At 44.7% G+C, this 23,349-nt stretch overlaps 1 protein-coding gene across 1 annotated transcript in view; it reads right to left on the bottom strand.

Annotated features, from left to right (window-relative positions):
* Positions 1-23,349, bottom strand: part of TENM1 (teneurin transmembrane protein 1) — a 698,125-nt gene that overhangs the window by 200,436 nt on the left and 474,340 nt on the right. Inside the window, exon 19 of the mRNA XM_033947005.1 lies at positions 19,253-19,396. Coding sequence (XP_033802896.1) covers positions 19,253-19,396 — 144 coding nt within the window. The remainder of the gene's footprint in view (positions 1-19,252; positions 19,397-23,349) is intronic.

The raw sequence follows: 23,349 nt of genomic DNA, 5'->3' as shown, positions 1-23,349 counted from the left end.
TTCCATTTTAATGAGTGGTATTATTATTATTATTTAAATTGAGTATGTTGTATGATAAATGTGATGTGTGGGATTATTTATGGTGAATAATAAAATATTTATAATATTTATGATAAATTTTTGTGTATAGGGTATTGAACAGCTTCTTTGGTATATGGTAAGAATATTCAATGGGGATATCCTAGAAACCCAGGCCAGGTATGAGAAGCCCCTAGTACTAGACCGTCTTTTGAAGAATCCTAGAATGAATTAAAGAAAGGAAACCGTGCAAAATGCAAGTTCCCTTAACAGGAGTCTTTGGATCTGGAAAGGGTAAGGCTCTTAAGAGGTTTCAGGATCCACGTACATACCAGCAGGACAATTTACACATCAATAGCATTGATTTGGTTTTCCTGAGATCATAATTAGCTTTGTTTGCAGGGGGCATTATAGAGCTTTTCTACATTTCTCCAGAAAGGAAGTTACACATAAATATGCTTGAAAAGTCTCTTTGAAGCTAGTGGGCAGTGCTTGATGGAAATTTTAAGGTGGAATTAATTATTTATAAACACCCAATAGACAAAATACATATTTCTCTCCAGAGTTGAAAGTGTAAGTACAGAATGAGAGATGAGAGGCATGCCAGTAAAATCAATGAAAAATGTTCTCCTTCCTTAGGTGAAAATCATTGAGCATAAGGAACCGATGGCCTTTGAGGCTAAGGAATCCAAAATAATTTTTTTATGCCACCTCCAACTAACACCAATATGTACAGTAATTAGAGCTCTGGAGATTTATCTTCCCTTCACAAGTACTTCTATTCCCAATTCCATTTCAATTTAACCGTTCACAGTTTGCCCCGCTTGATGATGTGGAGGGGCATTTTTTATATAACATCCAAATCAGATTTTGGATGGTGGGCAGAATACGCACAAAAAAAAAGCCAGTAGCGAGCATGACTATTTTTGAAACAGAAAAATGTCAATGGCCATTTCTCAGATGTGCTTGTCCTCAATGCGTCTATCTTTTTGAACCATTTTTGAAAACAAATTAAAAGATGAATGCATAAAACAAGCCATCGGGATGTAGGAGGGGCCAGCCTTTTCAGCAAATTGGCCACACATACATTCCAGCAGAGCAGTGGGGCTCCTTAGGGGGTACGGCAGTAAACATCACATCTCACTCCCATCCCCATGTGCAGCAGCACTATACTGACTCCCACCATGAGACCTGACATACCTCCGAGGCCTCCTAAAGCAGCAGTGGTGGTGGTGGACGGTCAGCAGCAGCATCACTCTGAATGGGCTACTCACAGCCTGTCACATTGGGGCCTTCCCTCTGCCGTGTCACTGATGATGACACTGATGATGCAGTAGAGGGAAGCCCTGGCGGGTCAGGCCACAAGTAGCCCATTCAGAGTGACTCTGCTGTTGCTGCTTTAGGAAGGCTCGGAGGTATGCCAGGTCTCATGGTGGGAGGGTCGGTGGGGTGCTGCTGCACGGGGGATGGGAGGGGAGAAAAAATGCTGCACATGGGGAGAGAGAGGAGAGAGGAAGAATTGTTGGGGTGGAGGAGAGTAAGGGAGATAAGAGGTAGAAAGGGGTGAGAGGGAGAAATCCTTCATATAGTGGAGGGGAGGGAGATGTACATGGAGAAGTGAGAGGGAGAAATGTTGGACATAGGGTGGAGAGCAAGGAGAGATGGTGCATGGGGAGAGAGAAAGAAATGTTGCACATCATAATGGAGGGGAGGAAGGGAGAGATGCTGCATGGAGGGGAATAGAGAGGTTTGACTCAGTGCATAAGGCAGGGAGAGAGAGAGATGGTAGACAGTGGGAAGGAAACAAATGTTGGATATGGCAGTGGATGGTAGGAAAAAATAATTTTATTTTCTATTTTATGATTACAATATGTCAGATTTGAAATGTGTGTGTTGCCAGAGCTGGTGTTAGCAAGCATGAGCTAGGACCTATCAGAGAGAGGAAAGGTCTTTCTTAATTTTGTTTACACCACCACTACCTGTCTTTTTGGAATGAGAAGGTATCTTTAGTAGAAACTTTTATTATTCTCCTGAGGCAGCACAGGATCTATGGAAGTGGTTTGGAGAAGAAGTGGACTTCCTCCTTGCAACATGATAAAATGGCTGTAAGGAAGTTTGGTCCTTGCTAGGAGGGAAATCTGGAGGGTGGCTGGTGAATCAGATGCACTTTCCATCCCTGATAATGGAAAGGCCCCAGAATGCCTGTGATGATTTTCTGCCAAGTTGGGCAGACTAGATGGGTCATTTGGCCTTTATCTGCCATCATGTTTCTATAACCATAAAGCTGTATGACCTCACAATGTAGGTATAAAGAGCCTTAACCTATAGGAAGAGGAGATGCAAATGTTAAGAACCTTAGCCAATAGGGAGAGCAGGAGATAGTGGATGCTGCGGATGGGAAGACTAGATGGGCCATTTAGCCTTTATCTGCTATCATGTTTCTATAAATAATATTCTGCCGCAGGTAGGGCAAGATAAATATTTTGAAGAGACTGCATGTGAGAATTATAATCAAGAGGAAGGCTGTTGCCTAGGTTGGATGGGGGTGGGTCACCTGTTTAGAGCGAGTCTTCTCTTTGATTATCTCCGGGGGCTACCATACACTGAGCCTGATCTGGTTGTCTTTGGTAACAAACTCTTCTGTGGCACTAATAACTACACTTCTACTGGTTCAATGAAGTGTGTCTACCTGAAGTTATTAATGCGGAGTGCTGCAATGCTGAAAGATGCTAGAGAGTGGAGCAATGGTCTTGAAATAATATCCAAGGGGAAAAACCAAAACGACCTACGCCAAACTAGTATCCTATAAAAAGTAGGATTAATCAAATACTGTATATTTGTATAGCATATACTGTATATTTGTGTGTAGTGGAGAATATCAATATAATTATCCAGCAGGACAGGTCAACCAACACAATAGAGACAGAATCCCTAAGTAGTCAAGCCCATTATTTTATAGTTCCATCATTTGCGCTCCATAGTGCACCAAACAGTGAGTACCCCAAAGCCAATTCCAAATTCCTTAACATTATGAAAATCCATAATCTCCAAAGCATGGTCTCTGAAAGGTAAGGAGAATAAATCTCTCACAAAATACTATCTTTTTTAATCACCATCCCGCTAAATTTAGATCTATAAACAATAAGTACCTCTATTAATATATAAACTGCTTCACGAAAGGGAAGGGGGCTTAGACTACTGCAACTTGCTACTCTCAGGCCTTCTGCTTAGCCATCTTGTTCTCCAATCCATCCAGAATTCGGCTTCTGGGAAAGCCGCGTTACTCACATTACCCCTCTCCTAAAGTCACTTCATTGGCTTCCCACCCATTTCTGAATACAATTCAAACTCCTCTTACTCACTCAGCTGCCCCTCACTATCTCTCTTCACGTATCTCCCCCTATGATTCCCCCCCCCCCCCCGTGAGCTACGCTCAGCTGGTAAGTCCCTCCTTTCTGTGCCCTTCTCTTTGGCTGCCAACTCCAGACTCCATCCCTTCTGCCTTGCTGCGCCTTAGGCTAGGAACAAGCTGCCCAAATCCTTACGGTGGGCTCCGTCTCTGGCAGAGTTTAAGGCCCAGTTAAAAGCCCACCTCTATGAGAGTGCTTTCGACTCCTAACTCCTCTCACCTTGGATTTTGCATCCTCAACCCTTTATGTCATGCCTGTCTGTCCAAGTTAGATTGTAAGCTCTTCCAAGCAGGGACCATCTATAAATGTCAAAATGTGTGTGTGGCAGGGGGGAGGCAGGGAAGAGGGCAGGGGAGGGACACCCTTACTATACCACTGTGCACAACTGTGCCAATATCACTACGCTCATATAACCCCTCTTCTCAGGAATGGAGGAGCTGCTTAATGGTTAGTGCACGGAACTGTGATCCTGAAGAACTGGGCTTGATTCCCACTGTAGCTCCTTATTATCCTGGCGAAGTCCCTTAACCCTGTATTGTCCCAGGTGAAAAACACTTTAGATCGTGAGCCCACTATGGACAGAGAAAGTTTCTGTACTGTACAGCACTGCGTCTGTCTGGCAGAGCTCTAGAAATAATTAATAGTAGCAGCAGTACCTGAATATAACATGTACAGAACTGATCAGTTGTAGTAGTAAATCACTCCATTGGCTCTCTGTTCAAACTTCTCTTACAAGTGCATTCATTAACATAAGAATGGCCTCACTGGGTCAGAGCAATGGTCCATCAAGCCAGTATAGCTCGTTCTCATGGTGGCCCAATCCAGGTCACTCGTAGCTGGCCAAAACCCATAGGAGTAGCCACATTCCATTCAGAAGTCCTAAAGAATAGCAAGATTCCGGAATGGTCAAAGAGTTCCAAAAGGTTCTGGAACCTCAAAGAGTAGTAACATTCCATGCGGATTCCCAAGAGTAGCAACATTCCATGCTACTGATCCAGGGCACGCAGTGGCTTCCCCATGTCTTTCTCAATAGCAACTATGGACTTTTCCTCCAGGAAATTGTCCAAACCTTTTCTTATAAACCAGCTACGCTATCTGCTCTTACCATAACCTCTGGCAATGAGTTCCAGAGATTAACCATGCTCCTCAGTATCTCTGTCCTCTTTTCCCTACCCTACACTCTTCCTTCGGGACCTCTGTTTATCAGGTAAACCACTTTTCCTCTGCACCCTTCTCCTCCTCTGCCAATTCCAGACTCTCGTGCTGTGCTGCATACCTTGGATAGACTTCCTGAGTTGACACATCATGCTCCTTCTGTTCAAAACCAGACTAAAAGCTCAAAGTTTTCAGGCTGGTTTTAAATCTTAACCCCATATTCACCTTTTTAAACCCCTTTATTTGACATTGTTGCTCAGAAGCGACGCGTGTCTTCTATGGCTCTTTTGGGAGATCTGCATCTCCAAACGCCCTGTTTACTTGGCGCCGTTGCTCTCGCTCAACATCAAGTTCCATAAAGCAGCCGTTTCACAACCTGCCAATTAAAGGGTTAAATACCCAATGTTGTTTTCAACCATTTCTACTGTATAATAAATAAACACTGCCTAAATCTCTCATTTGTCCTAGTTGTCTGTCTTAAATAGATTGTTGGATGAGGAAGCACTAATAAACCGATCGCATTTAACTGTACGAACATATTAACTGGCAAACAATTAATGATGAACTATGATGGATGAGTAATAATAATAATAAATTTATTTTTATATACTGCCATACCCAAAAGTTCTGGGCGGTTCACAACAGTTAAACATGGTACAAACAATGCAATTTGTTTGAGGTTTGGCAAGTAAATGCATACAATATAAAAAGAAATACCGTATTTTCACGCATATAACGCGCGCGTTATACGCGTTTTTACCTACCGCGCATACCCCTCGCGCGTTATATGCGTGAGCGCGGTATACGAAGTTTTCAAACATAGTTCCCACCCCCGCCCGACGCCCGATTCACCCCCCAGCAGGACCACTCGCACCCCCACCCCGAACGACCACTCGCACGCGCTCCCACCCGCACCCGCATCCACGATCGGAGCAAGAGGGAGCCCAAGCCCTCTTGCCCGGCCGACTCCCCGACGTCCGATACATCCCCCCCCCGGCAGGACCACTCGCACCCCCACCCCGAAGGACCGCCGACTTCCCGACAATATCGGGCCAGAAGGGAGCCCAAACCCTCCTGGCCACGGCGACCCCCTAACCCCACCCCGCACTACATTACGGGCAGGAGGGATCCCAGGCCCTCCTGCCCTCGACGCAAACCCCCCTCCCCCCCAACGACCGTCCCCCCCCCAAGAACCTCCGACCGCCCCCCCAGCCGACCCGCGCCCCCCCTGGCGACCCCCACGACCCCCCCACCCCCCTTCCCCGTACCTTTGGAAGTTGGCCGGACAGACGGGAGCCAAACCTGCCTGTCCGGCAGGCAGCCAACGAAGGAATGAGGCCGGATTGGCCCATCCGTCCTAAAGCTCCGCCTACTGGTGGGGCCTAAGGCGCGTGGGCCAATCAGAATAGGCCCTGGAGCCTTAGGTCCCACCTGGGGGCGCGGCCTGAGGCACATGGGCCCAACCCGACCATGTGCCTCAGGCCGCGCCCCCAGGTGGGACCTAAGGCTCCAGGGCCTATTCTGATTGGCCCACGCGCCTTAGGCCCCACCAGTAGGCGGAGCTTTAGGACGGATGGGCCAATCCGGCCTCATTCCTTCGTTGGCTGCCTGCCGGACAGGCGGGTTTGGCTCCCGTCTGTCCGGCCAACTTCCAAAGGTACGGGGAAGGGGGGTGGGGGGGTCGTGGGGGTCGCCAGGGGGGTCGCGGGTCGGCTGGGGGGGCGGTCGGAGGTTCTTGGGGGGGGGACGGTCGTTGGGGGGGAGGGGGGTTTGCGTCGAGGGCAGGAGGGCCTGGGATCCCTCCTGCCCGTAATGTAGTGCGGGGTGGGGTTAGGGGGTCGCCGTGGCCAGGAGGGTTTGGGCTCCCTCCTGGCCCGATATTGTCGGGGAGTCGGCGGTCCTTCGGGGTGGGGGTGCGAATGGTCCTGCCGGGGGGGGGGGGATGAATCGGACGTCGGGGGGGGGCATCAGGCTTTCAGGATGGGGACAGACCTTCAAGGGGGGACAGGCAGACCTTCAAGGGGGGACAGGCAGACCTTCAAGGGGGGACAGGCCTTCAAGGGGGGACAGGCAGACCTTCAAGGGGGGACAGGCCTTCAAGGGGGGACAGGCAGACCTTCAAGGGGGGACAGGCCTTCAAGGGGGGACAGGCAGACCTTCAAGGGGGGACAGGCCTTCAAGGGGGGACAGGCAGACCTTCAAGGGGGGACAGGCAGACCGAAGGGAGTGAAAAAGCTATAAAATAAACCCACTAGCGTGTCAATGTGTTGAGAGGAAGAGGTGGTCAAGGAAATTCTGCTGAGAAAACTCCGGGTCCATTTCCACCCCCCAGTTACCCTAGTCCACTCCACTCAACTGGTTCACATACTGAGTGGGTCTTTGGGTGTTGTTCCTGGGATCTCTTTCAGTGGTTTGTCAGTATCTCCTTGTGGTCCAAGGAAGGAAACTTTGTTAACCTTAGCATTGACCTTCAGAATATATTTGTAACAGCGCTGCTTGTGTGGCATTACCGTAGGCTATGTAGTGATGGAAAGAAAAAAACAGACCTTTGCACATTTTTGCACTAGGTATATGGTATAGGTACCGTATATAGGTATAGGTATTCATGCACAGCTACCGTAAGTCCTTGTGAAGTTACGGTACCTTGTTCTTTCTGTATTTGACATCTAGCAAGGTCTCTGTTTGGAAGGAATGATTTAAGTTATGGTAAAAGCTGATAGCGTTGCTGGTTTTAAAAAGGTTTGGACAATTCCTGGAGAAAAAGTCCATAGTCTGTTATTAAGACATGGGGGAAGCGTCTGCTTGCCCTGGATCAGTAGCATGTAATGTTGTTATTCTTTGGGTTTTGACCAGGTATTTAGTGACCTGGATTGGCTACCATGAGAATGGGCTACAGGGCATGATGGACCATTGGTCTGACCCAGTTAGGCTATTCTTATGTTATGTTCTCATCTGTAGGGGCCTTTGTTTTCACTTCTTATTTTAATGTATTTTTTTCTGGAAACTTATCAGTGTTTTTTATAATGGGAACAAAAATTGAAGAGAATTACCGTAATGTGTGTGGAATGGGGGGGGGGGGTTGTTTAACTACCATAATTTCTTCAGCTAAATACCGGTAATTCAATCCACCTCAACCAGACATAGGAGAACTCACGCACCATTGACACACCCTCCAACCAAACACGTGAAAAGAAAAAAACTGTTCATTCTTATAAACAACCTTATAACTTTTAATCTAGAGTTAGTGAGTATGAATTCAGCAACAAGAACAGAAACATGTTAATTCTTATAAACTATAACATTAACCGGTAGATCAAACGAAGTATGGAGGACAAAATAATCTAAATACAGTTACCGTAATTACGGTAAAGTTGTAAATAAACAAAGTTTACAGGTTTATTCAGACATCATCATCACAGTCATCTGAATCCTTGAATCCATCAAAATCCGAATTGTCATCATCGTCATTAAATAAACTGAGCATGGCCTGCAGACGATCCTCGTTTATTTCCGAAGTGATATCGTCATCATCGTCATCATCATCATCATCATCGCTGATATCCATGTTGTTGCCTCCTTCCGCTGCACTGGTAGTAGCCGTAGTGTCATTGGTTTCATAAACAATGCCCGCTTTTCTAAATCCGTTTCGAATGGTATCTGGTGTTATTTTGTCCCATGCTGAAGCCACCCACTTGCAGACTTCTGTGAAAGTTGCCCGCTTCTGCCGCCCCGCGGGTGTGTACTCGTGCGTGCCGCTCTGCATCCACTCGTCCCACTCCTTTCTAATAAAAGTCTTGAATGGATGATTCACTGCGATATCAAGTGGTTGCAGCTTACACGTCAGGCCTCCAGGTATCACAGCGATGTGGGCACGAGTAGAATTAATGTAGGCCTGAACATTTTTTTCTTTGTGGGCAGCCATGGCATCCAAAATTAACAATGATTTTTTTGCAAAGAATCCACCCGGTCTTGCCCTAAAGCATTTATCTACCCACAATCTCATTACGTCGCAGTCCATCCATCCCTTCTTGTTGCAGTGCACAACCACACTGGTGGGCAGCTTTTCACGGGGCATAGTGACCCTTTTGAAAATGAGCATGGGCTTTAACTTAACCCCGCTAGCTGAGCAACCAAGAACGACTGTAAAACACGTTCTTTCATGCCCAGTTGTGGTGATGGCAACAGATTTAGTACCTGTGGGGGCTATGGTTCTTGTTGCTGGAATGTCGAATGCCATTGGAATTTCATCCATGTTGATGACGTCCTTTGCAGTGATGCCAAGTTCAGATATTTCTTTGGCGACAAAGTCACGGAAATCAATCAATTTTTGCTGCCAGTCATCTGGAAGTCGCTGGCCAACAGTTGTTCTCATTCTAACTGATAGTCCGTTCCTTTTCATAAATTTTGAGATCCATGTGAAGCCAGCTTTGAAGTCGGGTATTCCTCTTCCATTGGCAAGTAGTTTTGCCTTCATCTGAATCGCAACAGTAGAGACTGATTGATTTTGCTCCCTTCTCGCCAGAATCCACTGCTTCAAGTCATCCTCCAGCTGAGGCCATTTTGGTTTGGGCCCACGACGTGCCCGTTTGCGCGGATTGCATTTCTCCAGTTCCTTCTTATCTTTTCTCCATTCACGCACCGATGTTTCTCCAACATCGAACTCTCTCGCTGCGGCCCGGTTGCCTATTTCCTCAGCTTTCGCAACGACTTTAAGCTTAAAGTCTGCTGTATATGACTTTCGTCTCATTCCTGCCATTATGGCGGTACATTTCAATTTAATTGATAAACTCTACTACCAGGTAGATAAATGCAGAATACCAATCTGAAGAGATCAAATTAAAATGTGGGCTCTACATGCAGCATTAGTCTTTTATAGGCTTACCCAAAGGCTGAGATGCTGTTGTATAGTCAAAATAGTATTCACTGGGCAAATTACAAGGCCAGATAGAGGGGGGCCACAGCCACGTGGTGAAAAGCACACCACCAGAAAAACAGCCTTGGTGAAAACTAAGCGGCAAGCATGCTCAGACCATTGCGCATGCTTACAGAGCTGGGAGCAGGGCAGGGCGGGCGAAAGGAGAGGGACAGCGCACGGAGAGGCGGGGCAGTGCACGGAAGTCAGGGGGGGTGAACGGAGAGTCGGGACAGCGCACGGAGAGGCGGGGCAGTGCACGGAAGTCAGGGGGGGGTGAACGGAGAGTCGGGACAGCGCACGGAAAGTCAGGGCAGTGCACGGAAGTCAGGGGGGGGTGAACGGAGAGTCGGGACAGCGCACGGAGAGGCGGGGCAGTGCACGGAAGTCAGGGGGGGTGAACGGAGAGTCGGGACAGCGCACGGAGAGGCGGGGCAGTGCACGGAAGTCAGGGGGGGTGAACGGAGAGTCGGGACAGCGCACGGAAAGTCGGGGCAGTGCACGGAAGTCAGGGGGGGGTGAACGGAGAGTCGGGACAGCGCACGGAGAGGCGGGGCAGTGCACGGAAGTCAGGGGGGTGAACGGAGAATCGGGCAGCATGCGCGGTATAATCGTGAGCGCGTTATATCAAAGTTTTTGTGCTTATCATCGTGATTTCTGCGCGCTATACACGTGTGCGCGTTTTATACGGGTGCGTGTTATTTGCGTGAAAATACGGTACATACAATATAAAGGAATACAGGCAATTTTAAGTAGAATAAAGGTTAAAAGGTAAGATATGTTAAGAACTCAGCCTATTTAATAATTGAGTTTTTATCTGTTTTCTAAAATCAAGATAGGAAGAGGCTTCTAGTACAGTTTTGGCAAGCCATAGGTTCAGTTTGGCCGCCTGAAAAGAGAAGGTTCTTTCGAGGAACCTTTTATACTGGCATAATTTTATTGAGGGATATGCAAACAGGTGTATTCTTCGAGAGCTCTTATTAGTATAACTCAGAGTAAAGTGGGGGTTGAGATAACTCGGTAACATACCGAATACTGTTGTATAGCAATTGCATGAGAACTTAAACAGAATTCTAGATTCCACTGGCAGCCAGTGGAGCTTTTGATAGAAGGGGGATAAACTGTTCCCATTTCTTTAGGCCGAAAATAAGACGGACAGCTGTATTCTGAACCACCCTCGATGTTCTGATAATTTTCTTGTAGGCGCCCAAATATATGATGTTGCAATAATCAAAGGATACTCAGAATGGAGGATTGCACTAACAGACGAAAGGAAGCGTCGTCAAAGTACAAATTAATTTATCATAGACATTGCTACGAAAAAGAAAATGATTTAACTTGGACTTGTACATAAAGTATAACCAGGGATATAGATTTTAACTGATGAACACTCCTGAGGCAAAAAAAAAAATAAAAAAATTAATTATATAAACACTGGGGAAAAACACATTCTCTTGTCCTCTCTCCTGTACTCAGTTTTATGCTTTTTCTGTGCTAAGTGGCAAAACCAACCCTATTTGATTCCACCAGAAGAGGCATCCAGCAATAGAACAATTTATAAACACCTAAGAATAGAAATCCACTCTGTTGTGGCGATCCATTATAAGGGGCAGCAAACTGCGGCAAGGTGCAGAGAAGCCAGCTCGGTCGGGGGGCTTGGCTGATAGAGGTCAGATCTGTCTTTGTGTTTAATGTCAATATCTGGCATTTGGAAAAAAAAAAAAAAAAAAAAAAAGCAATCTATAGAAATCTATAAAACAGGCATAAAAGAGCCAGCTGCTTTAAATGTCAAACTATTTCAATTCAAATTTCAAAACGGAGGGGGGAAAAAAAAGATCATATACAAACTAAAGCTGACCTTTTGAGGTGGCTACATCCATACACAGTAGCCAGCACGGAAAATAAAGACTTCTAAAACCCAGCAAGTTTGGAACTCTGCTAAGCAGTGCATGTGCAAGAAATGAATTTAAGCTTTTCTCTGCAGGCCAGAATATTTATCCATTTCTTCCCACATATTTGCTTTGACTTAACATGTAAAAGCAAAACTTCATATTTATCAATACAAAGTATATTGGCAGCTCACTCTTTAATACTGAAACAATTTGGAAATGGCAAAGAAAGATATTAAGAATAGAGAAAGACATGGGGACAGATTTTTCCCTGTCCCCGCAGGAACTCCGTGAGTTTTGTCACTGTCTCTTTCCCTGCCCCATTCCTGCAAGCTCTGGCTTAACCTCACAAGCCTTGAACACTTATGGCTTGTGAAGATGAGGACAGAGCTTGAAGGAACGGGGCAGGGACAGGAAAACCTCTGGGACGGAACGGGAAAATGAGTTCCCGCGTGGATGGGATAAATTTGTCCCCATGTCATTCTCTAATTAAGAACAAACAGATGTCTGAATTTTGCACCTGCTCTCTGCTTCTTTAACGCACCTATAAACAGAAGAGGCAAGCGTAAGACATTGTTACACGCATAAGCTCTATGAAATGCCTTGAATACTTGCTTTAAAAATCAACAAAAGAAAATGCATTTTTCCTTTACCACATGCTTTCAGCCAATATAAAAGAAAAACAGTTGCACCATGAAACAAGACAGCAGTGCAGTAAGAGGGGCGGGGGTGGGGCTGTCTTGAGAGGGGCACGGCAACAATCCTCCTCTCTGCCTCCTCCCCCTCTCCCCGCTGCACACATGTGCTGCTTCCCTACGCCGTACCTCTCTAAAGTTCCTAGTGGCGAGCAGCACCCCTAACCTGCTGTCACGCCCTTATTCTGATGTCACTTCCTGGACCTGTGCCTAGGCCGTGTTGTCAGAGGGAGAGTCCATACAGGCGTGACAGCAGGTTGGGGGTTGGTGCTCGTGCCAGGAACGTTACAGAGGTACAAGGGAAGGGAAGCGGTGTGCACAAGTGACCTGAGGGGGGGGGAGGAGCATGTAGGGGGGGGGTCAGAGAAGAGGGTGGGGGAGGGGCACCACTGCCCCGGGCTCCTCTCACCCTCACTCAGACACTGAAACACGTGAAAATATATTGGTTCCCTTTTCTGAAAATTACTTGCAATCCGAGAATATGGTGCTCTTCAGTGAATGGTAAACAGACCCACAGGAGGGAGAACGCTGAGGATTCCTTAAATGTGGAATGCTTGCCACTCATAGAATAGGTGGATAGCTTGATAGCACTGTTTCTGGGCTGCAAGAATGGCTATTCCAGAATTAGTCATTAAGGGGTTAATATTCAGCTGTCAGCTTTTTGTTCGCCGCTGAATAGTCAAAGCTGGATCCAGCTTTGAATATCCAGTTATTTTTATGACAACTAACACACAGCTGTTTGTCGATATTCATCACTTAAGCAGCATAAAGACAGAGCAGCCATTTATGCGGTCAACTTGAATAATGGCACTTAAGTGGCCAAGAGCCGACACTGACCCAAAACGTCCCCAACATAGCCGGCTTTGAATTCAGCACTAACTGTGATAGTCAGTGGCACTTAGCTGGTTAAATGCCGTGAATATAAATGTCTATAGCCCTAACTAAACCCTCTTTTGCTAAGCCATGGCCCAATGCGCTAAATGCAGACACTGCTCCGACGCTCAAAGAATTCCGGATCAGCATTGGGGCATTTAGCACCCCGGGCTACGGTAGAACCCTCTACTGCGGCTTAGTAAAAGGCGGCCTAAGTGATTTAGCTGGTCAGGCACTATGGCCCTGATTCTATAAAAGAAGCGTAAAGTTAAGCTCTTAGATCAGTGCATTTGGCTGATCTAGGCACCTTACAATTATTTAATTAGTCTTAATTGGCATCTTTAATTGAAAATTATAATTAAACTAGTTTTTTAGCCCGTTACATTAATGGGGGCTAGCAGCGTCACCTCCACAATTCTCAAACCAGGCCTTCCTCCTTCCCTTTCCAATCCCGATACAACGCCACTTATAATCTACTTCCCTCCTCCAGATCGAGGAACTAACCGGACCCTCTCCTTCCTTCTTTCCCTCCTACCCTGAACTTTCTGATTTCCTGGACTTTTCCCCTTTGCCTCCTCCCTGATGTTAATTCAAATTCCCACCCTTCTCTGTTTTTGTCATGGATCTCCCTCTCGCCTTAACTTCCCCCATTACATTACATTACATTACATTAGTGATTTCTATTCCGCCTGTGCCTTGCGGTTCTAAGCGGATTACAAATTAGTAGTCTGGACATTTCCGGGAGCGTTTCAAGACAAAGAAGCATGTATATAGCAGGTTACAAATTAGTAGTCTGGACATTTCCAAGAGAATTACAAAATAGAGAAATAAGTATATAATAGGTTATGATGATGAATAATAATACATTCGGGATACAGTAGTGAGCTACTCAATGTTGAAGGAAGCAGTTATCTGGTTCCAGACGGTGATTTCTTGTATAGGTTTCTGACTATGTAGTGGGGAAATGGTTTGAAGAATTGGCTAGGTGTTGCTATGGTGGTGGTATTCATGAGAGAATATTCTAGTGCTATAGGGGTGAGGTTAGAGTGATGGGAAGTGTTTTTTGAAAAGATGAGTTTTGATTTATTTTCGGAATATTTTAATGTCTGTTGTTTTGATCAGCAGATTGGAGATGATAGGGTCAATTTTCGCTGCCTGTGTTGCTAGAAGGTTGTCGTATATTTTCTTGCGTTGGGTACCTTTGAGAGGGGGGTAGATGAATAGGCTCTGAGTTCTCCTTATTCTGGGTGAGAGGTTACGATATAGTAAGGTTGTTTAGGTAACTGGATGCAGTTCCATGGGTTACTTTATATAGTAGACAGTAGAATTTGAATTGGGTTCTTGCTTTTATCGGTAGCCAGTGGGAGTCTAGGTATGCATTGGTGATGTGGTCATATTTGCCGAGGGAGTAGATGAGTCTGAGGGCAGTGTTCTGAATAATCTGTAGTTGTTTTATCATGTAGTTTGGGCATGGTAGGTAGAGGCTGTTGCAGTAGTCTACAATACTTAGTACAAGGGATTGTACTAAGATCTTGTATTGATCTTTGTTGAAGAATTTTCTTATTTTTCTTAAGTTTCGCATGGTGAAGAATGCTTTTTGGATGATTTTGTGGATTTGAGTCTGCATTGTGTAGTTTCTGTCTAGTTGTATTCCCAGGATCTTGAGTGTGTTCTGTATTGGGTACTTGATTGTGTTTAATTCCAGTTCTGTTAAGGATGGTTTTTTGTCCTTCTCTAGTAGTAGGAATTTAGTTTTATCCGAGTTCAGCTTCAACTTATGGTTGGACATCCATTTTTCTACGGTTTCCATTGTTATTTTCAGGCGGTCTGTGGATAAGGGGTCTTGAATGTCGAAGGGTAGGAGGATAGTTATATCATCCGCGTAGCTGAATGATACTATGTTTAGGGCGTCTAGGGTTGTGCCAAGGGACGCTATGAAGAGGTTGAATAGTATGGGCAATAGTGGTGATCCTTGTGGTACTCCACATGGGTTTGACCAAGGGTCGGATAGATGATCTTTTGACTTGACTCTGTATGTTCGTGTTTTAAGGAAGCCTTGGAACCAGTTGTGAACTTTACCTGAGATTCCTATTGCATCTAGTATCTGGAGTAGTGTGGGATGGTCTACTAGGTCGAATGCTGCTGAAAGATCGAGTTGGATGAGAAGCAGCTTGTTTCCTTTGCTGAGGTGTTGTCGGACTATGTCTAATAGTGATACCAGTAGAGTTTCTGTGCTATGGTTAGTTCTGAATCCAGATTGTGACGGATGCAGAATGTGGTGGTATTCAAGATAGTTGGAGAGAAGATGTGCGACAAGTCCTTCTGTTAGTTTGATGTATAGTGGGATAGAGGCGATTGGTCTATAGTTTGTTGGATTGTCTATTGGACCTTTGAGATCTTTCAGAATGGGAGTAATTATGATTTCGCCTAGTTCTGGTGGGAAGTGACCTTCCCTTAGTGTAGTTTGTAGCCATACATTTCTCCAGCCCTTTAAGAATCCCCTACACCTTCGCCCTTCATCTCCTGCTGTCTGGCCGACTCTGGCAGAATTATTTCTAAGTTTAAAGTTGCCGCGGCGGCTCCTCTCACGATCTCCGCCTGCGTTGGACTTCCGACGCAGATGGGGATCGTGAGAGGAGCCGCCACCGCATCTTTGAACTTAAAAATACATTACGGTAAGGCACTAAGGGAGCAGGAAGCAGGCCAGACCGAACATCACCTTGAGGTCTGTGAGTGTGCTTACACGGAAACAGAACCCTAAGCGCATTTGCTTACTACTACCTGCCGGGGACATACTGATCACGGAAAACGTAACACGCAAGTAGGAGTGTTCATGCGTGCTTAGGGTTTTATTATTATAGATTCCAATTAATTAGATGGTAGGCACCTAACTCGGTAGACGCCTACCACTTTGAGGTCGGCCTCTACACCAAGGTGCCTACCAGAAAGTAGGCATGGATTTTGGTGGATTTTGGGTATGGTTTGACTTAGGTACACTCATTTAGACCAAGAAAACCCTGGCATAAATGGAAGTGTGTCTACGGTTTCAATGCCTACTGGGGCCTATGAATGCTTTGGGTGCCATTAGGCGTGATTCTATAAACGGTGCATAGCTTATGATTGACGCATGGTCTTTGGCGCCTATATGTTAGACACCATTTAAAGAATCATAGAAGCCTAGGAATGCAGTACTTTGCACATGTTAATTTTGTAGGCGCTGTTTATATAATCGTGACTAGCGGCACCTAAAAAGGGCTTTGGCGCATCCTGTTTATGCCAGTGTTTTCTTGGCCTAAATACCGGCACCTAAATTAGGCACCTATATGCATCATATGCCCATGATCTGCCCCAAACATCACCTACTTTCTCATAGGCGTCTTGGACTACCTGAAAGTGGTATGCACCTAACAATCTAGGCACTTATCGCCCAATTAATTTTAAGTCAGTTATGAAATGCTAATTGCTTGTTATCTCTGCTGATTAAGCTTTTAGATTGGCTAGGAGCACTAATCTAAGCACCTAACCTTAGGCCCGAGCATTTAAACCATGTCAAAGGTTGTTGTAAATGCTCCTGCCTGAATACTATCAGTTGCACACGTAACTGACAGTGTGGGGGGGGGGGGGGGTGTCAATATTCAACACGATTTAACTGGCCAGAAATGGATCCCGGCCAGTTAAATTGTCTACTTGGGTTTTAGCCAGTTAGTACTGAACTGAAAACCGGCTATTTTGATGGCATTCTGGAGGCGAAGTTGCCACTTGGTCAATAAAGCGTCAATCTTCAGCACTTGACTGGACAGGCCATTAATCACATAAATAAGACCGCCTAAAAGTCAGTCCTATCTTTATGTGATAACCCTCATTTTGTTAAGTGCTGAAAATCACACTTAACCTGGCTATATGTTAGCTGGCTGCAAAACCTGGAAACATCAATGCTAGGGGTACCAGACATGGCCTGGCATTAAATACCTGGGTTTACATGGCGGCAGCAGTCAGCAACACTCTAATCACCGCCAGCTAAATATTGGGCCCTAAGGGCCTTGATTCTATAATAGGTGCCTAAAGGACCATGAAAAAACTAAAAAAAAAGCAATTAAAAAAAATTAAGGATCTGGTAGGCACCTAACTCGATTGGCGCCTAACACTTTGAGGTGGGCGTCTATCCTGAGGTGTCAACCGGAAAGTAGGTGTGGATAGGGGATGAATTGCGGGTGGATTTTGTGCATGATTTGACTTGGGCGCAGGTAGGAGCCCAACTTAGGCTCATTCGTTTGGGCCAAGAAAACCCTGGCCTAAAGGGCAGTGTGCCTAAGAATTCAACGTCTACCAACGCCTAAGACACTTAGGCATCGCTAGGCGCAGTTCTATACATGGCACCTAGTGGATGATTGACAACTGCGCTGAACAGTGCCTATGAGTTAGGAGCTGTTTTTAGAATCAGGGCCTAGATTTAGAGCGTATAACTGCAAATTGGTGCCAATTAACTCCACTTAAGGGTTAATGTTGGCAGTTAAAGCCAATTAGTGCCCACTTAAACAATTAAGTTAGGCACTGTTCCACAACTTGACGGTCCAATTTGGTGTGCTAGATGCAAAATTGTGCTCCCAAGTTTATCGAATTAGGTTAGAATGAGACAAATAAATAGATAATTTTTCCAAACAATTATGACGCTGACTTTGGACTGTCAGGGGGTAATTCTGTAAATGGGACGCCAATATTTAAGTGCCACGTAGGCATGCAAACGATCAGAATGCTGGCATATATAGGGTTACCAGATTTTCCTTTGGGAAAATACGGACCCATGGCCACGCCCCCAGTTCCATCCAGTCTCGCCTGAGAAATGCCCTGTTCTGTCCCCCAGCCCCGCCCCCCCCGATTGCATCCATGCATGCGCGGATATGATGCAATTACATCACGTGCGCATATTACATGTGCGGATGCCCCTTCCTGATTCAATTTTGTCGGGAAGCTTTTCAAAACCGTCCGGCCCCCCCGGACAGGTCCTCAAAAGGAGGACATGTCCGTAGAAATCCGGATGTCTGGTAACCCTAGGCATATACTCATGTATGTGTGCATATGTGCATTTAAATACCAATATTCAGGCTGGATGCTGTTCAGTCAAACGACACGTAAATGCGATGGCCTCAGTTTGAAGGTGGGCATAGGTATGGGCGGAGTCTGAGTGAAACAAGGTCAGGGCACAAAGCTATGTGCATAAATTATAGACTAGTATAATTACATGCAAGGTAGGAACAAAGCATTTATGCCATTTTCAAGTGTTCATGCCTGAACTGTAGACATGTATTTTGGCTGTTACGTTAGAATTCTGTAAAGGAGAGGTGGTGCTTTCTTTACTTTATAGAACAGGTACCAGATAGACGCCCTCTAGCAGGCCAGTTCTATATATACATGCTCACAGCTTCATTCCAATGAGGCATGAACTTTATTTAAACAGTGCATAAGTAAGCTCTATTGAGCAGGGATTGTCTCCTGCATGTTTAACAATATTTGACAATGCTATAGAAATGATTAGTAGTAGTAGTTGTATATATATGCACATGCATGCATATATGCTAAAATTCTGCCTATGCGCTATTCTGTATAAATTTTGGACATGTTCCTCTGTGTATCCCATAAATTCAGCCATAATGGCTCTATTTTAAATGTCTTCCTTTCTCCTATTATATTTATAATTCTTTTTCAACTGAATATCACACTGCAGAAGTAAATATCCCAGTCACTCCTCCAACATTAGCCAATATTATATACTCAGTATCAAAGGTCAATGTCTCAACTGTCTCATATGATTTTTTTCGTTTTTTTGGGGGCTTCAGACATGCCAATTGTTCGCCCAATTTCTTGGCGATACAAAAGTCTTAGTGGCTATGGCTGTGGCTTCTTCATTCGCCCACTTACTCAAAGCTTTTAACGTTTTATGAATGTTTTTTTAAAATGTTTTTTTTTCGTGTTTTATATAAAGTGCATAATGCTCTCATAAATAATTACAAAGAAATAACTTATCTTAAAAGAGTTGTTTCCTTGATAAGATCGGGTCAGGGACCTATTCTGTATATATGCATATCACTGGAACTTAGTCATCTTACTTATAGGCATGCATTTTCACTGCTATACCAATATTCTACAAAAGAAAGTAAACGCCTGTGTTTCTTTTAAAAAAGAAAAAGCTCCTACCAGGTACTCAGTTATAGAATTGCCCCCTAGGCATTTAAATATGGGTGTACTGTTACAGAACTGAAGGTGTGAGGTACATAGAAACCTATAATTTACTAGAGTACTTACCACTTTGTGGGTTTAGAATATGATGTTTATCTAAGGACCAGCCTCCCAGGTTTGATGCATCCATCTCAAAACCCTGCATCGTTACACTTCTTTTCTCCCAGAGAATAACTTCAGGGCAAAGCTCGTATTCATATCCTACGGAAACTGTAAATAATGTATTTCTAAGATCTCCAATCAACAGGTTGGTCAACATCTTATTTTATAAGAGAGCTTATGTCTTAATTAGATCAAAACAAAATAATAGCACTCTCATTAGACTCTGCATTTAATAGAGAATAGAATAACGTTTCTTATTTATAGTTTAGTGATAACCAGTTATAGCATTGCTAAGTCATCATGGGGTAGATATTCAAATAGTTATCATGGAGGTAGATATTCAAACCTAGGTGCCTAGGTTAACCTTCTCCTTGGTGGTACGTGCCGGTTATTACTATGGAGAATTCTTACTAAATTGGGTTTTAGGCCTAATTCCAATACATAATGGAGATACTTCAGTGGTTTTTCTGAAGGTCAGAATAAAACAATCTAAGGGCAGTGATCTTCATTAATTTGTAAGCTGAGGACCCCTTTGGGTTCCAATGAGCTGAATAAGAGCCCCCAAATATCTTTCCATGCAGGTCCACAACACTGCTAACCAGTGTGTGTCAATGACATCCATTCTTACAGCCCACCTTCAAATTTTATTGGGGTATTCTCAGCAAGGTATGAGCATTTACAAAACCATTGTCTCTTGTCTATTGAGATATGTCTTGCACTTCAAGCCTGTGAACTTTCTCCCCATCCACCTTCCCCTTTCTGTCCTGAGCCTGGGTAGAGAGGACAGAGTAAACAGAAAAAACCCTAAGACAATGGGGGCTACCTCCAAGGTCTCTAGGGGCCGTCATCAGCCCCCAGGCCTTTGTATTGAAGGGACACTGGCCTAGGGTCTTTCCATGACATTGTGCAGCAAACCTCTTCTATTTAAAACTATAGACCCATCTAGAAAAACCTCCTCTAGAAATCAGGATTTCTGAAACATGCTCATATAGATTTTAGTGAATTCAATGTTCATTATCTCAAAGAGCCAGAGGCCTACTGGTGAGATGTATCAGAGTTCCCCAATTCTGTATGACTAAAGTTAAGTGAACTTCAATCAGTTTCCTGATGGATAACACCCAAAAGAGTGGGCATAATATTTACCTAGGCCAGGGGTAGGCGGAGCCAGGTCAGGTTTTCAGGATATCCACAATAAATATGCATGAGATAGATTTGCATCTCAAGGACGCAGTGCATGCAAATCCATCTTGTACATATCCATTGTGGATATCCTGAAAACCTGACCTGGCTTCGGCTCTCCAGGACCGGAATTGCCTACCCCTGACCTAGGCCAATAAAATCTAAGAGGGTTATAGATGAATCTTTGCAGAATTATCAGTGGGAAGAGGAATAGCAGTTCCTCTCACAATGTAAGCAGGAGACATTTGAGGACACTTTGCTATGTGTCCCTATTCTGAACCTGTTCAGAGTACACAGAAACAGATCTATAGTAGGTGTCCTGCTTCATGGAACATCTCATTTTGCTTCTCTTCCCAGGAACATTCATAAGGGCTGCAGGATTTAGGCTGAGCTTCTCAGCCATAACATTGCCCTTTCCTGTAAGGTAGGTGAGCCCAACTGGCCAATATTCAAAATGATTTAACCGGCCAGAAATGGCCACTGACCAGTTACATTGCTCGATTCAGCAGCACTTAACTGGTTATTGCAGCTACAAAAAAATAATGGCTAACACCTAAATGAAAACCAGCTATTTGGGGGGTGTTTCAGGGTGGTCAGCTCTCCGGCCTTATTAAGTGCTTAAAACACAGTCCTATATTTGTGTTGGCAGCCATAGGAGCCAACTTTTAAACTTATTGAGTGTGTTAAAACCCAATGGCACTTACCCTTCCAGGGACACGGTCAAGGAGTTTGCTCGATATTAGGGGTGCTCAAGCACCCAAAGCTCATCACAGTGCTGGCTCTTATAGTGGCAACTGGCTAAGTTCCGAATATTGACTTAACTTTAGCCAGTGCCACACAAACTGGATATTCAATGCCAAAAGCTTGGACATGACCTGGCGTTGAGTATCTGGAAATAATGCCACTGGCTCAATATTTACCCCAAAATATCACTTCGTGTGAGATGGCTCAGTTCCATATAATTAGAGTTTCTCGACAGAAGTGGTATGAACTCTCAGGTAGAACATTATTTAGGCAGAATTGCGCCTCTTATTAGAGATTAGGCTGATCTCGTTAATCAGGCGTATGATTTGCACCTACTGCCCCTTCGTTGCAATGAGCAGCACAACTTTGTAATTGTTCCCAATGTAAATTTAGGATTTCCTGGCAAACAAACAGCAGCAATCGAAATTAACCATGCACTAATGATCCCAAATCACAGCTGGAAACTTAGAAATAAGACTCTCTGTCTAATCATGGCTCCAGGCATGGTACATGGGCTTGTCGTGCACCTCTGAAGCGGAAAGCTATGCCGTCGGCAGTTTCAGTACCAGCAGGGTCTTCCAGGGCAAAACAGGTTTTCATCGGAGATGTCAGACTAACGATGTACCACCCATCTGGGCAGCAGCAGATGGGCGGTTGTTGGAGGCGGAGGATCACGTTTGTTGCGGCAACATCGAAATTTATGCTGCACAGAAGGCCCGCCAATCTACTTCTGCATTCTGCCCATGAAAACTTGATAATTTTCAAGTCCACTAGGACTTGAACACAAGTTGATAGCACCCAACAGTCTGATCTTGGACTATAAGGAAAAGAGACCACTTTCCCCTAAATTCATCCGAGGCAGTGGTTTCCTTCCCCATTAGTCCCAATGTGATGCAGGATCTAGGCAATGCCATAGTCTCTAGGATCGATTAAAATTTCTTCTGTGCTGGTACCAATGCCGCAAAGATCCAGCTAAGATGGTGGCTCTCTGTCCTCCCCCATTCATTCTGCCCAAACTCTTCATTAAAGAGTGGCTATGCCAGATGTTACATTAATACAGTGTCCTCTCAAACTGTGTGCCAATCAAGGCTTTGTTACCACTTGGATCTTCTTATCTTTGCAAACTTGGATTTTCAGCTCGGACAGAAAATGAAATAGAAAAAAAAGAGAATGACTGCAGATCGTGGATGATGAAATGTATGTTTGCTTGTCGACTATCAAGCCATGTGTTGAGTTAATTTGCAACTAAAAAACAAGCACATCCATTATATTTCATAGCAATTCTATTTATCTACTTTAGTTTCATCACACCGTTGGTTTTGCAATATTATAATTTCCAATATAATGTGCTGCAAAAAACATTTGCTCTGTTTAGTGTGCCGGAGCTGAAAAAGTTTAAGAGGCACCGCATAATATCAAAGTAGATAAAAAATTCTTTATAGAACTGGGCCTGGATAAGTAGGTGCAGAAACCTGCCCTTGCTATTTTTTGCTCCTAAGGCGACCCCTAGACTTGCCCCTAGAATTGCCCTCGCTCAATTCCACCCATCTCTGCCCTGTTACGCCCCAGCTCTGCCCCCAGTCCCAACCCCCGATGCTGTTCGATTGGGCAGGAAGGCATGCGCGGATGTTTCCCTTCCTGATGCAATTTCTTTCAAAACCTGTACAAAGTGCTGGGTGGGTTTTCTAAATGCTGTCCGGACCCCCAGAAATGTCCTCAAAAGGAGGACATATCTGGTGAAATCCGGACGTCTGGTAACTTATATGTCTAGTGAAACTATTCAGTTAAATTTACCTGCAAATAGGGTGGGTGCATTTCAAATACTACTTTTGTATAGCTGAAAATGGTTTAGAAAATTGTTCTCCATTGTTTCCAAGCCTTTCCTATTCTTTTTTAAAACTGTTGAGTTTTGCATCCACCACCTCCTTTGACATTTTCATCTCAAGCATCTAATCCCTTGAAAGTTTATACCTCAATCTGCTTTACACTTTCCAGTGATAAATACTTGCTTGCAAAGTATTCACTAAGGGCCAAATTCTACAAAAGACGCTGAAAGTAAGGTGTCAGTAGTCACCCGTACCACCTAACTAACTGAAGTGGTTTTATTGGGTTTAAGTGGCACGATAATTGGTCACGCT

This window comes from Geotrypetes seraphini, chromosome 5 (genome assembly GCF_902459505.1).
Source record: "Geotrypetes seraphini chromosome 5, aGeoSer1.1, whole genome shotgun sequence".
Classification (NCBI taxonomy): Eukaryota; Metazoa; Chordata; class Amphibia; order Gymnophiona; family Dermophiidae; genus Geotrypetes; species Geotrypetes seraphini.
Note: the sequence above shows the minus strand (reverse complement) of the source record. Positions and strands in the feature narration are given on the sequence as shown.